Below are 18,646 nucleotides of genomic sequence, written 5' to 3'. Positions count from 1 at the left end.
AAATAGACAAGACAACATAAACTCTTCCTCTTGGGGACTTGAGTCATGGTAAGAAAAGAAACCTTTCCTTTTTGGTGATTCTGTGGGGAAAATCTCCATTATGTTGGGACGACATTAATATTAAACATCCTGGATCTATGCATGTAGAATTCAGTTTCAGCATCACAATGCTTAAATCACTCAATGGCCATCGTAGTGGTTATTACGTTGCTAAAGGTATCATTCTGTGAACCCAGTCTTGCTATTGATCTAAATTTGTGCATTAGTCAAGTTAAGGTACATAACATTAGTCAATGGTGATGCTTATATTACCTGACTTTACAGCTAATGACATCACAAAAGAAATGAGAATTGTTACTGTATTTTAGGAGCAGAGCTTAGGAGCAGAGCTTAGTGAGTGCAGGAAAAAAGAGAAATATACATGTAAGGATGAAAAATCCACACCATGAATTTTGATTTTACAAAAATCTTCTGAAAAAAAAAAAATGTATGTTATGAATGAATGAATGATTGATTTTTTTTTTCTTCTCCAGATTCTGTCCTTAGCCCTTTGGAAAGTTCTTGTATATAAAGATATATAGCTGATCTCTCTATTTCAGTCTTTCCCTCTGTTTTTTACTGGATTCCTTCCATTCATTCATGTGCACCAAATTGCATTGAATTACATAATATTTTCCTGTAATTGAACTTATAAAATGTTGGATTAAGCTTTTTAATTAGTCTAGCTTCCTACATCTGTAAAAATCAATTTTCACAACTCCCAGGTTGCTTCCATCAATGTTCTTCCCTCAGCCATGGTGACATTGGAAGTTCTACACAGGAAGTCATGATGATTATGATGTCATTATGCATCTTGGACTTATTCTTCTTGGAGAATTAATCTGGTGACTCACATGTTCAAAATATCTCAGATTAAAAGATGAGTTGATTGACAATTCTTGTTTGACTCACCAAGAACATTGTGGAATACACGATTTGAATTATCTCACTATATTTCAGTTAGTTCAATTCTCTCAACATTAGATTTCTGAAAATGTAATTACCAGTGGAATATGCATAGCACATCTTTTTTGGATAGATAATATGAAATCATAGCTGTGTACTATAATTTGTAAACAAGGATGTCCCATGATTAAAATTACCATGCCACTGAATGAAATCTTCAGAAATGTAATGCTAGCCCAAATTAAAGGAACAAAGGGATGTAAAATGCATGATGACTTGTATCATATTCAGAACACCCTGATCATCACTTGCAAATCTAACCCAGTGATTTTAATCTATATAAAGGGAATGCCATCTTTCAATTGTAATAATGAATAAATGAATGAGATTGTCAAATGATTTCATACTGCTCTCCATGTCACATATTGATAATCATAATGATGGATAGTACACATTAGTGTTGACCAATGTGCAAATGCTTGATCATCAGGAATTGCTATGGAACTTCACACCCAATCATTTGAATGTATACCATTTGATATCAATGTATTAGAATTGAACATTTAGTTTGAAGTTTTGGTCAATATTTTGCAAAAATGGGAAAATACATTTTTTTTTAACTTTTGCCATGGCAATGATGCATTTTTACAAAACAGATCACATTACATCAATAACATAACAAAGCCTATTGTTTTCTACATATCATTCACATGAATGTCTGAGGTTTTTGGGTTAGCCATACTGATGACATCATATGGCTATGTTCCAATGATGAATTCTGGGTAGATTTTACTTGTTAGGTTGAGAGGATGTGTACTTTACAAAAAAGATATTGAAATTACACCTGTAGTTTGTTACTGATAGTTGCAAATTGAACCCCAAATCTACTTTTCATCTACAGGCCTAATAAGCTTCTTCATACAGAGCTTCGTTGATTGGTTGTGATCTTTATTACCAAACACTGGTAGCTAATTTTGTTAATTCAAAAGCAAAGTTAGAAATTTGAATAGGTCACCAAAGGCCCTCTCATGGGAGAAGGGGGGGGGGGTGGAGGAGAAGGGAGAGGAAAGGGAGGGGCGTTGTCTAACCCTCTGCTCATCACTTAGCTTGCAATTGCTATGGCAAGACAGTCTTTGACACAGGCTACTCTGGCCCTGGTAAAGGGTGACTCCTTAATCCAAACCAACAGGTGAGATGCTCCAAAGGCAAGATGGCGTTATCATCTTGGCACTGATACCTCTATTGCTAGGAAATCACATGACTAAGTAATTTATGTAATCTCCTTCACAAGTCCAATTGTGATTATGATCGCAATTGTGCTACACGATTCTATCTAAGAGTACTACCAGGTATTGGTGTTGAATTTTCACTAGTTTCTAAGCCTAATACTGTAAATGCCATATACTTTTGGGTGCTTATATTCTTGCATATCTATAACTGATAAATCTGCACAAATTTACATCTCCCACACTATTGCCTACAGTAGCACAAATGTAGCATGAAATTGTGTCCAAGGTAGCAAATCACTATCTGAATCACATCGTTCAGTCCCTGAGGTTCCCTATTATGAATTTCACCGCTTACACAATGATGTTAAAAGTTCCCATTCACGAAATATAGTGCTCATAAAATATGTGGCATTCATATACACCATGACACATCACAAGCAGAAAGGTTGCAGTTGTTTGTACAATAAAATGTATCATCTGACAGTGTTATAACTTGCTGTCACTGTCGGTGCCAACAAGCCACCATATACACGCAGCATTGTACAGTCAGCAACATGGATCAAATGGGAGGCTAAAGTTCATTGAAATTTATTTGGAGTCAAAAGGGGCCTGAGCTTTCAATCCTAGCAGAATCTTCGTCAAGGGCAAAATGACCAATGAAATGAAATTTATTTGAAATGATTTCATGTTTTTATATCAAGTTAAAGCAACATCAAGCCTGTCTGCATCAGACACATCAAAGCATGATCTGCACTTTTAGGGTGTTCAGACGCAAAAAAAAATTATACGAGAATGGTATAGCAACACCAAAACGGTATAGCTATACAATGAATTTATACGTCTGAACGCTGACTAACGAAACGACGTATAACGAAACGACGTATAGCGAGATGACGGTCAGAGCATCGTTTCGAACTAGAACTCGATAACGAATCAGCATTCCACCTTGTCCATTGCACGTCTGAACGTACGGCGACCATAGAAGGGTATAACTGGGCGGGGCTTAATGGGAGCGAGCACAGAAAGGTGACCTTGTACCTGTCACTCGTGACCATAACAACATGCGCAGTAAGAAACTGCACATCTATACAACGTTTTCCAAAACGGTCGAGATTAGCATCTGAACGGCCTGTCGGCTATACGATGATTCTTTATCGAATTTTGGTATAAACTGGCTTGCGTCTGAACAGGGGTTAGTTACAGCCACACACGTGAATCACAGTGGCACACTTTACAAATGAATATATCATCCCTTCGCTGACAAGACCTCTTATCTCATTTGGAATGTATAAGGTAAAGCTTCAAATTTAATTTTGAATACAAACAACACTGATTTGAGTTTTAGAATGGAGCATCAATCAGTGTAACTCAAAACAATGTACCTACATGTACATCATTTGATGTTAATATTGACATCATTTTGCAAAAATGTTAAGAAAATGACAGTTGTTTCTTTTTAGGTCTCCTGAAAATTCATGAATTTGTGATACAAGATTCCATACCCCATGGATGATTTATTACTGTAAAACGAGGAATGTTCACGCGCATTTTAATTTCACGAATTTCGCGAGAGCCAAGATTCGCAAAATCAAAATGCTTGTGAAAGTTCTTGTCTACATTATATACATTGAATGTTAGAGGCAACTCGCAAAAATTTCATGCCGAGAAAAAGCCCGTAGGCTCCAATTTGCGAAAATTTCATGCCGCGAAAATATCGTGTTTTACAGTACCTGTTTTGTATTCAGATATATGCCTTATCCTAACAACCCCAATAAAAACAAAAATCTAATCTAAACAAGAGTAATAAGTGTGTTTAAGATCTATTTTAAAAAAAATTGTTTCACTCACATCTGGGCACTTGGCACAAAATTTGATGATTCATCATAGTGTTGTGTGAGTCCTAGTATTTAGAATGGTATGGGTTTTACAGAACTTTGAGCTCCCGACAATTAATACAAATTTCCTGGAACTTCCACAGAGCAGACACATTTTCCCTGTGAAGGCAAAATCACACAAAGGGAAATTAGGCAGAGATTCTAGTCCCAATAATGTATCATCTCATTTCCTGTTGATGTCATATACAGGGTGGCCCAGAAAGAACGGAACACCTAAGATCTTTAATTTCAGCAATATTGTTGCAAATACGTCATTATTTTGCACACTGCTTGAAAGGCCATTCTTTTTCCAATAGAATGAAACCAATTTCTTTAATTTTGATTATTGTGTTATGATTTTAGGACCATTTTTGTCAACCCTTGCAATTTTCAAAATGTTTTCATTTTGCACTCTCAGAGATACCGAAACCAGCAAGAATTTGGCTTGCCATAGAACCAGTAGCATTCACAATGATATTCACAATGACATTCACATTATTCACAATGATAACGGACAATAACAATTGCACCTTCCGCCCCACATTCCACACATTGTGAATGCTACTAGTTCTATGGCAAGCCGAATGCAAAGTATGCAAAATAACGACATATTTGCAACAATATTGCTGAAATTAAAGATCTTAGGCGTTAAGTTCTTTTTTGGCCACCCTGTATAATCATACCCCATTTATACTGCGGGCAAGTTTCAGAGCATCCGCAAGGAGGTTCGAAGTCCTGCTCAAAAAAGCGGTCTCTTGTCTGTTTATACTGCTTGGGATGATTTCGCCTAAGCAGGCCGGACCAGCTCCATTCCCATGGTAACCAAGTTCCCCTCTGATACACGGTGCTGACTTTTGAATTTCTTACATAACTGCAAATGTGACTGAGCACGAAAGTGTGCAAGTTTTCGGTGTTTATCAGCTGTGGCTGGTCATGATGGCTGGTTTGTTTATGTTAGCTGGCGATGATCTTCGGTGATAACTTCCGGGTCGGCAAGAAAGCAGCTTCTCCCCTAGCATTTACACTGCAGCCAAGGCTCTTCAAGGTTTGATAGCAAGCTCTGAAACCACCCTCTGTAGGTGGTTTCAGATCCTGACCAGACCGGATCTCCTTTTCTGAAATCTGTCTGTTTAGATTGAGCTGAAAGGCTGCTCGAGGCTGCTATAGGAGGCTTCAGAACCCCTTTTTGCTTATGGGGTATCAGTCCCTTGCTGTATCAAGCTTGAAGGGGTGGGGTGGGAAAGCTGCCTCTACCAAAGAAATATGATTTATGCAAATACATGGAGGTGGAAACTATCACAAAAACTTCTAGAAATGAAATAATCTTTATGATTATGAGCTTGCTGCCATCTGCAATGCAATGTGTAGAAAGGATGGGCATCATGTAGTGATGGGGCAATTTAAATTTGAGTTGACAAACCATGTACACATGTGATTCCATTGAGCTCATGGCTGTAGAGTGACATCTCGCAAGAATTAACTGCTTCCTTCTCATTAGACCTAAGCTAATGAGGTGAACAGAGTTTGATAGTAATATTCATATCAGCTTTCACACAGCCCAGGTGAGTAAGTCGGTGAAGAGTTCCATACTGACATCAAGTCTCATTTTTAGATATTACATACTGTGACATTTGGAGACTCTCCAACTGAAGGGTACCTGAAACCATTCTAAGGAAGAAAGTTGAAGGATTTTTTGCACACTGACCTTCCTTGCAATGACCAGCTGGACAATGCTCCCGCTTGCCCGCAGGGTTTCCACGACGTCCTTGTGGGTCACGTTGAGTAGTCCTACACCATTGATCAGCAAGATTTCATCCCCCTTCTGTAACCGGCCATCCCTGAAGAAAAGAGAAATATGAATAGACAAATGCAGACACATAAGAAAAATGATAGAAAAAAAAATCTATCGTTTTCTAGCATTTTTTGTGAGGAAAAGTCCTACTGGAGGTATTTTAAGAAAAAAAAATGCATGAATATGAATCAGACACTTGACAGTATGAATAAGTACAGAATATCATGTTAAGACAGCAACAAAAAAAAAGTCAATGTAAAGATCGCACAAAATGCAGTGTAAAAGACATAAAATCTTAATTTCCTACTTAATGTAAAACCAAAGCGACATGATTACTGCTGGCATTGCGTTGCAAAGCATATTTTTCCAATTTACTAAATCCTGTACTCAAGCAACTGTCAGATAATGTTAGCAGGAAAGTGCTCCTACATCTTAATTCAGGTTGCCTCTGAGCACCCTTGACTAACTAGACATGTTTGTCACATGGAGCTCAGATATGCTTCTTGTTCAACAGTTTAACTGATTCAAAATCAGACAAACTGGTAGATGAAAATGTCAACTAACATTAGCAGATGACGAGTGCAACATCTACTCTATTGTTGAACACATCTCTCAATCAAGTGAGTCATCTGAAAAAGTCCAACCCTAATGCCATTCTGCATTGGTACTATCCCTTCATCTTGTTTGGTCCCACCACGACAGGTAGCAAAGATATACCTCTCTCACTCATTACATTCACCTGTAAGTCTTCACATAGGATTCTGGGCACATCCTGATTAATATTACAGAAATTTGTACATGAGCAAACATTTTCCATTATCTAAAGTCACAGCCATTTATTTCACTCTTTTCAAAAAGTTGAGTATTCAACTCTTTGCAGCCATTATTACCCCCAAATGGGTAAGGGGTAGGATGCCTAGACTTATCTACACTCAGAGAAGGTATCTTTTTAAAAGTCCCTGAACAATTCTATGAAACTTTGCCATTGCCTATTTCACTGATAAAGCAATATAGATTGGAAGCAGAAAAAAAAATCTCCTTCATGCAGGGAATGAGGCAAAACAGATTTACACCATATGTCTACAAAATATGGGGGGGGGGGGGAATGAAGACAAAGTACATGTAACTGAAAAGTGTACATACTGCAAGAAAAACAATTACTTTCAGAACTTCAGTAATTTGTTTAAGGTCATTAGTTGTGTCTAATAGCATAATTTGGAAAGAGTTCCTTATGTCCCCCCCCCCCCCACCAACTTGTACAAAATAAACAAACCACTATTCCCCCTTACTAATAATAAACAAAATAAAGGTTATGGAAAGTCTTCCCATAAATGGCATAACCTTTATTTAGTCCATTATTAGTATTTAAAAAAATAGCAATCTATCCATTTTTTTGCAAACTAGTGGGGGAGGGGGACATAAGGAACTCTTTCCCATAATTTTTCTAACTATACTTTTACATACAATTGTTACTAGCAGTTCTTCCAAAAACCTTAAAGAACATGAGAGGGAAATCTTGGCAGTACCCTACCCAATGATGGTCTTTATTTCTGTCAATAAAACACACAATTTCATTTTGTAGTTTTAGCTTCCATCTTATTAGCTTTGTCAGTATGAGTGCTGTGACCCCAATTCAACATGACTTTCTTGGCTGGGTGAGGTCTCGATATGTTTTAGTCCCATGTATACAAACATGTGTGAGAACACACAGGGGGAAAGACAAGGAGAAAAGAGTAGAATACCACTCCACTCTGAATTAGAATGTTTGTCAGAGGGTCGACTTCTAGGAGAATTTCTTGCGAAGTCTGTTGATAAAGGCATGGTACAGTGCACTGCCATACACTCCATTTTTTATTTAATGCATCCTAGCTGATAAGAAAATTAATAAAGAGAACATAAAACATCACATGTATCAATGATCAATATCGCAAAGTGAAAATGTCACGGTATTTGCCAGGAGTTATGGTTACTTGCTGTGTATCTTGAATAGAAACCTGCTGAAATTTCACATTAGAATACAACAAGGCTCACTTATAAAGTTTCCACCCACTGCTACAATAAGTTTCGACCTCAGCTTATTTACATCAACCTTGCCAACCATGATAACACAAGACATCCACACATATCCTGTCCGACAAGAAACCAAACGATAATACTTCACTACTTCATGATTTACTTGACTGCATTTATTTCTAAACCGATACCCAAGGAGTTCCTCAAGAGAGCCAGGATTATCAAGATACGTTATACCTTACCCTACCTTGAGACCAGCTTCAGTGGGATCCAGAACACACTACCAACACACCTTCACTCCGCCTGAACCAAGCCGTAGTAGAAGACCAAATACACAGCACCCTGAAGTGGAGAGTTGTGTGCATCACAAAGCACGTATCCTATCTACTCCCTTTGTTAGACTGTTTAAACATTTCTCCTCTCTATTCTCTTCTTCAATGTGCAGGGCATTATCTCAAGATCCAGAAGCCTGCCAAATGTTTGCAAACAACTACCTGAGCAGTCAAATCCTCTTTCTCTTCATATTATAGACTTCTTGAGGCTCAGAATGGCTGGAATTCAAGGCATCTAATAGCAGAAGACACCATTTCATCTCATCTTAATATAAATGCAAAACCTATTATCTTTTTTGTACTTCAAATGGACAATTTATGTAATGTATTACATTTTATGAATGTTTCTTTTACGACAGCCTAGTAACGAACGATTTCAAGCACCTGCTCAATCCAATTCAGTTCTATAGGCAGGAATTTACATGTACCTAGTGGTTGCTGGGTAGGGCAAGTCTCTGGCAAGCTCTGTGGTTGTTAAGGGCAACTTTTGTGCTCAAAGCATAAAGCATAGATAGAATTTGAATACATTACCAAAATTGTCTACTCAGAGAATTCAACAAGTATGTTTAGAATGCAAAGTCACATACTTTTTTCTATTCCCAGTCAGGTGAAGTGGTAAAACAACAATGAGCTAATCTATACCATATGATGAGTCAGTCATTATTTTTCAGCTCTTTCTCAATTCCAACTAGCAGCTGAACCAGTTTAGATTTCTTATACCATTGGCTTCTGATTTGAGTTTGACACATTAGGCGTTTTCACATCAGCCCGATGTTTCGAAATAGCGCGCTATTTTCTGACTTGGGAAATTATCCCGATAGGGAAATAGCGCGCTATTTGATAATGTGAACACAAATTTGTGCGCTAATTGTATCGCTCTGATCGAGAAAATTTCTCGAGTCCAACTCGGGAAATTTCTGAAATAGCGGGATAGTAGCGCGCTATTTGATAATGTGAAAACGACTCAAGAAATTAGCGCAATGCATCCCATCATGCCTAGCGTGTGTGACCCGATCGATCGAGGCAAACTGCACACAAATCATGAGGAATTTTTGAGAGGGTACACACATTACTGATGCTGTTTGCACATACTCAGCTGTCGAATTAGCTCGAAAAAAATTCGGGCTAATTCTCTTCGGGCTGATGTGAATAAGAAATGAAATAGTGCACTAATTCGCAATCACGAAAAATCTCTCGAGCTTGGATTTTTATCGGGCTGATGTGAAAACGCCTACTGTAATGACCAACACAATACCTACTGCTGTAGTAGGCCAGCTGACCCTGCATTTATTCAAATCCATGGATACTCTTCTTCTTCTTCTTTTTTCCTCCTAGGGACCCAGTGGAGTACCAAATATTTAGTTTACCTAGCTATTCCAAGTTAATGAATTTCAATACATAGAATGCAGTTTGAATACATTTGTTGTTGCTATGTAAGGCAAGCCTCAGACAAACTTTCTGGTGGCTAGGAACAGGTTTTGTTGTAAGGGTATAAGATAAGATTGAATAAGCTATGCATAAGATTTGAATATTTTGATAAAGAAGTCTTTTGGTAAACGACTACAAGATTATTTCAAAATGTGTGTATAGGCAGGGTTCAACATTAGCAGTTGCTCAGTTGTCCGAGGCCACTAAAAATTGATGTTGGGCCACCAAATTTCCAAAAAGGTCATCTCATGGTGGCCTGATCGGGCAGCTAAGATTTTTTTTTAAAATGAATGCTTACATTCCCTCTTATTTCAGGCAACTGCAATTCTTTTTCGGGCCACCAAAATTTCAAATTCAAAGATTTTAGGAGCCAAAACAGGTCATCGGAGAAGAAAAAAAGTTGTAGTGTCGAACCCTGGTATAGGTGTGAACAAAGATTGAAAAATATGAAGTTCAATCATTCCTTCCTTTTTTGCTGCCCCTAAAGAGTTTTTTTTTAATTTTTTATTGTTCTACCAATCAACACTCCAAAGATTCAGTTGGGGGAAAAAATTCACTAGGAATTTAAATGCAGATGTCAGTTTTAAGGAATTGATATCCTGGACTTTGAATTTGGTCACTCCCCAAATCACTCCCCAAAGTGGCATCAGATCATAAGAGTACTGTATGTGAAGTCATGTGATGCCACAGTCAGCTGGATTTTTCAATGGCTGGACTGCATGGGAAAAAGACAAGTAAAAGTAAGAAAAATTCTGAGGAGTATAAATGAATGAAAGTTTGCCACACTTTGCACACCTAAGAATGTGATTTCCGATGTTTACATAATCCAAAACTTGTAGAAGAGCGTGTAATCTCGAACCTGCTATGCGACTCATCTTTCTTCCTCCAATCTAAAAAACAATAGATGATCATTATCTTGGAATGCTACAAGGTTAATTACATATCCTCACTAATTGTTCTATGTCCTGTCTTTAAACAGTAATCATGTGTGTTTGCATTAGCTGACATTAAAGGTGTACACCAGTGTCAGGACAACAAACAAATATCTTCCCTTCCTCTCTACCAGCTTTGACTACAATCTGCATTCTTTTCTCTTGGCACTGTAAGTTGGTCACTTCCTGTATCACTTCTCAAAGGGATATCAAAATTGTAACAGTAATCTATACAAGCCGAGATCTTGGTGCATGATTTTGACAATTATTTCATGCATATTATGATGCATTTATGCTCAATTTTGTTGTTGTTGCTATGATTACATTTTTGAAAAGTGTTCAGTTCAAAAGATGGTTGTGTCCCAACTCATTTCAATAATTCAATAGCTGCGCATGCGCCTTCAAAAAAATTACCAGCAATTTTTGTGCAGGTTTCCTTGATCAATTGGGCCACACATGCTAGGCATGCTGGGATGCATCACACTATTACTTGAGGTAAATTCACATTCAAATAGCGCACTGATTATTATCGCGATATTTGGGATATTTCCTGAGTTTGGGTGTGGAAATTTGTTCGAGCTTAGCTTCACATTAGCCTGCTAATTTGACTTCACATTATCAGATAGGTGCTATTTTGTCATCGGGTTATGAAAATCCAAGATCGAGATTCTGAAAATAGCACGTTATTTCGAAACATTGGACTGATGTGAAAGCGCCTAGCGATGACAAGAAGCCAGCAGTACAAGAAGAGCTGAATGAAACGTCAAGAAATAAAATCTGAATAGTTGGCAGAGCAGAATATAAGTGCTGGTTACATGAGAGGGAATGGGCAAGTGTGCCATGACAAAATCAATCGAACAATGGTGTTTTATGTTTAAATATATACTGTGGAAAAATCTGATATTTTTTTATTAAAGGTAAAGACCCAAAACAAAAAGCTACAGACTACAGATGAAGTCATGAAGATGAAATCATGAAGACAAAAAGAGAAAAGCATACCATTTTTTTCCGATAAACATTCACCAGTGATTTCTGAAACAACCATTCCATAATAAATGGGATGCCATATACCAATCCAGGTATGCTCAAAAAGACTTCCTCCCTTTATATAGTGAGATTTTGTTCAGGATCAGCTTGATAGCACACCAAATAATCCATCCATCACTACATCCATTGTGTAATGAATTCAAATGTTGGTAAGCTAACTTCAAATCAGTGAACAAATTTGCCCCCCACTTTGGAGAGCTGACAAAAATCAATATTTGACTATCATAACACTAGAAAGCCATTCTTTGCCTTTAATCTTCACACAGATTTTGACTTGCACAGATGCACTTGTCATATCTAGAAGTGGAGAGTACACTAATAAATGTGTGTGTACTTCATTTTCTTAGGGCTACATTGTGTAGTAAACACAAGAACATATTTCCCACATAATGTTGTAAGTTAGCACAAGAATATATTTGCCAGCTCTGAATAAGTCAAAAATGAATTCATTTATGTTTTTATATAATTCCAGTAGAGATTTAGATGATTTCTTCAGTTGACTTGATTAGTATGTAGGGCAATGCTGCTTAGATTTGAAAAGCTGTACAGCTTTCGGACATTTGGAGGAAAACATTACTGAATTGATACTAAGGAAACGTGTTCAGTTGATTTACATTTAAAAGTTATCTCTATCTTTAAAACTATCTGACTAAATTCTGTAAGAGAGGGGAGGACCTGTGAAGTTATTGACTATCGAGCAGGTTTACACTGCAGTCACTTCCTAAATATTCTTTTCTAGTGTAAAGGGAAGGCAACAAGTAAGATTGAAACTTTGCCTAAATTGGAAACAATTGTATAAATAGATATATGGATAACTGTCTGCTAGCTGTAAGTAAGCATAAGTACACTCTGCCTCTCTCAAAAAGATGTAAGTAAAGAGTACTAAGATGACTTTTTCCCTCTAGAGATAAGGGAACATAAGTGGAGGTAATTCTATTACCCCGACCCGCTGAGAGAAGGGGGATAAACATGCTCTTCTAGCAGGATGTTGTTCTGAAAGTCTACACCCCAGACTGGCCATAATCGCCAGCCTGCAAGCAGCTTTCATTCTCAGCCCTTCTTCCTGCCCAGCATGAAACATCAACTACATAGCAGCCATCTTTTTTTCCCTCTTTCCTTTCATGAATCCACTCCTCTCTGATAACTGAACATTTTATCTCAAGTCACTCAGTCTCTCCAAGAATATGATTTTAACAAGCATTCAAGAATATGCTGCTGCCTTTGCTACCGCAGTAAGTTCATGTTGTCCAAGCTTCTCGCCTACAGCAACTCTCAGAGAGAATTAAGTTGAGTCAGATTTCATCATTTTGAGTCCATACATATGTCAATAAATATCAACATTCTGTACATCAAAGTTACAACATGTTTGAACGAAAGTATCTTATTAAAATTGCAAAATTCTTGATGATTGTGGTTTGCATGAAGCTTCAAAATCTCAAGAGAAGGTGGAAAGCAAAATGGAACTTACAATAAAAATGTGAGAAACACATCACTGTGGTCACATATTACCCACATATGAGAAAGTGTCTGACCTTAATGAATTTTTTAAATCAACATTTTGACAATAAAAAGACTGATGTTTTACTTTGTATGAGCTTATAATCATGCTACTCAAATATACCATATCTATTTTCAAGAATTTCATTGAAGATTTTCATCATATCTCAGCACATCTGTTTTTGATTTTGAATGACCAACACAAATAATTGATTATACATAGCATTTGCATGTAGAACTAAATCAAACCAGTTTCTTGTGAATGCAATGTCAAATACAACAATTAAACAAAGGGCTTGATGGAAACACTTGAGATCAATGATTAACTGAGGTTGTGTAGAAGATGTAGCAAGTGAAAGTAACATTAGGAGCTTGGCATACATATCTATAAACAGCACATTTAAAGCACCACTAAGTTATGATTCAGCATAATGCGGAGCTTTGCAAACATTCTTAGTGGGAAACCAGGAACATAGGCATCCAGGTCTATCTTTTCTTTGAACTAACTCCTTTTCTCACAAATGACAGCAAACTTCACGTGTGGTAAGCCACGTGTGGTATACCACATGCCAGACAGTGTCATGAGTTGCTGCTTAATCTTGACAATGCTTCACTTCTCTTATTCCTCCCTCTCCTACATAGATTCCTCATTAGCACAATCATAATCCTAATTCGTCATGCGCACATTCTTGGCGCCTTTTTGGAGAAAAAAAGGAGAGAGAAATAAGGAAGAAAGCAGGAATTATTTCCAAATCTCTCGCAAGTAGATGATCTAAAAATAGCAGGGTGGCCAGTCTTGTGTCTATGATACAACACCTTGCCTCATGAAACTGTGCTGAAAAAAAAAAAAATAAACACAAGAGCAAAATCAAATGTTTCGGAAGCTGTAACCTACACGATAAAAATACTTACAGTGCAAAGAAATAACATCAAAACTAGCACTGCATTGTGATGAGTTTGTCATTTCTACATTACACTATTTCACAAGTAAAATGTTTGAATTCTTGATGGAAAAGTTAAATATCAACTTAAACATATGAAATACAAATTTTTATATCTACAGAACAAAAGATTTTTTTTTACGCATTGATTTGTCTGTTTGCAAAATAACTCAAAAAGTTGAGAACGGATTTGAATGAAACTTGCAGAAAAAGTCAATAATTACACAAGTAACAGATGATTTCATTTTGGTAGTGATCCAGGGATTCTTAATAATTTTTGAAGGATTTTTTATCCTTTGGCATATCTACCATACGGTCAATGAACTTGGGAGTTCAAGCTGCACATAGTGGAGGTTTACATATATGTGTATGCGCACTCAAGCGCGTGCTCTGCCAGGGCAAGGTGCTGCACAGCTAGACGCTGATGACGTAAACAAAAGGCTTCTATATTGGGAAATTGCATGGTGTGTAGGTGGAAATGAGCTGCTGGCTTGGCAGAGGTCTGCAATCTCTTGAGTGCTTTTCTAGTTATAAAACCAGCAAAGGGCCAATATAACAGCAAACTAAGATTCATAGTGTAGGCATGCTTTCCTTTATGTCAAACAACAGAGAAGCAAGACACAAGCTGTTTGTTAGCCATTTGGTAACAAGAGGTAAAAACATAATATGCATCCTTCTTTACAATGACAATGGAGAGTTAAAAATTTACCTTTTAAATATTCTATCCGTCACACATAGCTGTTTGTCCTTCTGATCATTTCATGAAAATTGGGGAATTTTTCAGCAGGTCTTATTCTTACTATTCTCACTGTTCAAGTTCAACCTATCATGAAATGAAATGAAATGAAATGAAATCATAACTCTGAACTAAGATTTGTCATGTTCTCGTCAATTACAGAGTGCCACTGAAAACTTGGTGGAAATCAAAAGAGAAGGGATGTGAGAGCATTCCCTGTCTACACACACTCTCATGTGACTTTCTGGCATACCACCCACGTACATGTACACGTTGTCATCAATATGTTGACTCATGGTAAGTTTTTACATGGGCCTCAAATGTTTCTATACTCACAAGGAACACAGCGCATTTTACACATTAGGTGATCAAGGGGCCCTAAAGACGTCCATTAATCATTCTGCAGTTGAGAGCAAATTAGTGATCATGTACCCTGTCTTTTAATTGCACCTAAAGGCTAATTACAGCCCAGGACTTAATTTCTCAAATCTCCTGTCATCACGCGCCCTCTACAGGCCTGGTGTTTCTGTTGTCTTAGTTGTGCAACTATACAGCTTGTTACCTCCTTCATACTATAAATAGCAGGAGAAGATAAGTGTAAGCTGTTTGAAATATGACACACTGATGGCAGGGTATCATACAGCTTGGATTCCAGTTTGCTCTAAAAATATCTAGATAACCCCCTCTGCATCTTTCTCAGCATTAAATCTCAACTAAACTTGACATTGCCTGATTTGTAATATTGTATACATCTTTGCAGTTTGTTTTTATTTGCTTTCAGTTTTGATCGACTTCTACATGTACTTCAAATTTCAGAAATGTATCAAAGAAACCAAATATGCAGCTTGATTAAACATTACTGAATTGTTGTGTGTATTACCTGCACAAAAACATTATAGATACTTTTAAAAAGGTCCTTATCAGTTAATTGCGTTTTTATTTGCAACTTTGAAAAGACTTTGTGACGTGAAACTTTGTAATTTCTTTCAAAATGATTTCTCAGTTTAGGTTGCTATCTATACTACTGCAACCTCGATTCTTGCCAAAACAAGGTTATGCATACATACGGAGTGACGACTGTACTAATTGTACATGGAGCACAATTGTTTCATGAGCCACAGGTAACCTGTTAGAGACTCTGTGAAGCAGAGCTTGAGGTGTAGTACAGTAGTGGGAGGGTAGGAGGGGAAAGCGCCGAGTCTGACCCCACTGAAACAGATTGGGTCATGCGGAAAGAATCCTATGAACATGAGTCACAACTTTCCAGACGTACGCCACTACAACAAGATTACGCTACACTCTCCCTCGCTCTACAGTAGCACTAAAACATAAAATTACGTAAAATGCAAAAAAAAAAAATCAGATTGTGTGGTTGAATCACCCATTGTCTATATATATTAACTCTTTACACAGACACGTGATATGAAAGAGTTTATAATTAGACCTACCGTACTAGTTACATCTCAATATAATCCAATACAATATGCATATATGTGACTTTGATTATTACCATATTAATGCAATGTCTTGAAATCATCTCAATATTGAAATGAGTAACTATTACTAGAATTTATTATTTCAAAATGGGACAAATTGGTTTGATAATCATGTAATACATTATTTTTGATCCGATTGTTGTGAGTCCAAGTCTTTCTTCATGGAGGTTTGTTGATATCACAGACAAGAGTCACGTTAACCTTACAATGATATCATCAAATCTATTACATTAATTATTGATTTCTAACATAACTCTTTCTCATCTTTACAGGTTTTCTGAATAAAAAAGGGGAAGCACATTGTGATTCAGAGAACATATTCATTTCTTTGAATCTACAGTAGTGTATGTTGTACATGTTACCAAAGTTACTAACAGTATATGACGTTGAGTAAATAATCATTACTGGTGAAACGTCTCGCATGTTAATGAGCACAGCATTTGACGAACTCAGTGGAGAGAGAAGAAAAGAGGAAGGAGGCAAGGGACCCTCACTCTCTAACCACTAGGGGCAACACTGGGGGCCCATGCGGACAGTGCGGTCCCCTGAGAGAACACTGGGTGACGCACCTCTTTTTCTTTCTGTGTGTAGCTAGAATGTGAATCACCTGTCAAGTGGCTGGGGTGGTAGTCTGGTGGACGGCCAGCCGGCAGTGAGCTCATCTCCCTTGCCCTATTCTTCTTAGATGATACACATGACAACAAAGCCTAGCGTCTGATCTGTGAACTCCTGCCCCACCCCAGCATTGGGGGGGGGGGGGGGGGAGACACTAGGGTGAGTGAGAGAGCAAGGCATGATACTCTCACTGCACTATGGACATGATGTCATCCTTTGCTTCCTATAAACCCAATCCCCATTACTCCTTGATTGATTCTCATCTATTACCGTTTCCTCTCCTAATAGATAACATCTGTAGCATCCAGACATACATAACATTGCCTTGCATGGAAAGAAAGACAAGAAGATCACTGAACATCTCTTTCACTCTTCTACTTTTAAACCAGCCTTTGTGCCAGTCTTTTTCTACAAACTCTCTACTAAAGTCCAAGTATTCATCACATCTTAGATTCAAGGCTCTCTAGTCAATCTCTTGTGAATAATAGAAGGATTTCCCTTCACCTAATTCACAATAAATTGCATTCACTGTAAAATTCTGCATAGAAGTATAGCCTTTAGTGGATACTGTACAGGAAGATAATAGGTCAACTAAAAACAATCATCATCTCAGTTGTCCGTGACTGGTCTCTAAAATGCAAGAACTATTATGATCAATTAATTGTCATCATTGCAGCGGGGAAAAAGAATTCTCAAGTTATACTAATCATTATAGCAGCATCTCTGAAACCTACAACATTGTTTATATGAAATATAACCCAGCAAAGACAGATAAAATGGGTGAACTATAATGGTGATTCACTACAAATGGAGGTACCATGGCAAACAAAGCACCATTATTAATCTGAGGAGAATGGTGCATACTGTACTTCACAAGGCCCATTTCAAGCACTATAAGTAGTCTGACATACTGTGTGTGTTGACACCAAGATGGTATTGTGACTGCTGGTGAGCAGCTATCACTACTTTTGTGTACTAAACCTGAGAGATGTACAGTACCTCAGTCCCAATGATATATAGAGGAAGGAGAGGGGAGTATATGATATGATATGGACCATATGATCTGATGACAGGAAATGTGGCCCCTGTGAGTCGGGGACAGTCATGTCTGCTTGGTGACCACCAGTACCCCAAACATATAACACCTGTCTACCCAAGACTGCCATATTGGGCACAACACTGATATATCAATGGGGTACCTGGGGCCTTACTTCTATTGTAAACTTGCACCATCTTGCATACTTCTAAGGTATATCTGTTTTATAAGTCATCTTGATAAGACTGAAAGACAAACAGACAAACAAACAAACAGACAGACAGAGAGCATAGAAAGAGAGGGAGACGAAGAAAAGGAGACCAGGATCTCACCTGTGAGCTGGGCTACCCTCGTCGATTCCAGCCACAAAAATACCAATATCTCCTTTCCTGGATCCCTTGCCTCCTGCGATCTGGATTCCAAGAGCTCCCTTGTCTTTCACCAGGTGGATCTTCACCACTTCTCGCTTCTGAGTATTCAAAAGGAAACAAAATAGGTTTCAAAGTAGGGACGTAATATTGTTTTAGTCAAAATTATTCCGGGAAAACTCCTCGTTACTGAATGAGAACGAAAAGAATAAAATGTTATCCAGGACAACGGATGACAACAACAGACATTACAATATTACATACCCTTCGTATCAAAAACTGACATTGTCTCAGGCATTGGAACAAGAGGTATACTCTGCTCATAGTTTCATTTCATTTCATTCCTTTATCCATGCACAGCATAT

The 18,646-nt window shown here is 37.6% G+C and overlaps 1 protein-coding gene across 1 annotated transcript in view; it reads right to left on the bottom strand.

Annotated features, from left to right (window-relative positions):
- The window catches only part of LOC139721357 (uncharacterized), a 176,580-nt gene that overhangs the window by 114,473 nt on the left and 43,461 nt on the right, over nt 1–18,646 (bottom strand). The window contains exons 4-5 of the mRNA XM_071632674.1: nt 18,246–18,382; nt 5,754–5,886 (exon numbers count right to left, since the gene is read on the bottom strand). Coding sequence (XP_071488775.1) covers nt 5,754–5,886; nt 18,246–18,382 — 270 coding nt within the window. The remainder of the gene's footprint in view (nt 1–5,753; nt 5,887–18,245; nt 18,383–18,646) is intronic.

The sequence above is a fragment of the Diadema antillarum genome, unplaced genomic scaffold (assembly GCF_040938485.1).
Source record: "Diadema antillarum isolate AM-2024a unplaced genomic scaffold, OU_Dant_1.0 scf00000141, whole genome shotgun sequence".
Taxonomy (NCBI): Eukaryota; Metazoa; Echinodermata; class Echinoidea; order Diadematoida; family Diadematidae; genus Diadema; species Diadema antillarum.
Note: the sequence above shows the minus strand (reverse complement) of the source record. Positions and strands in the feature narration are given on the sequence as shown.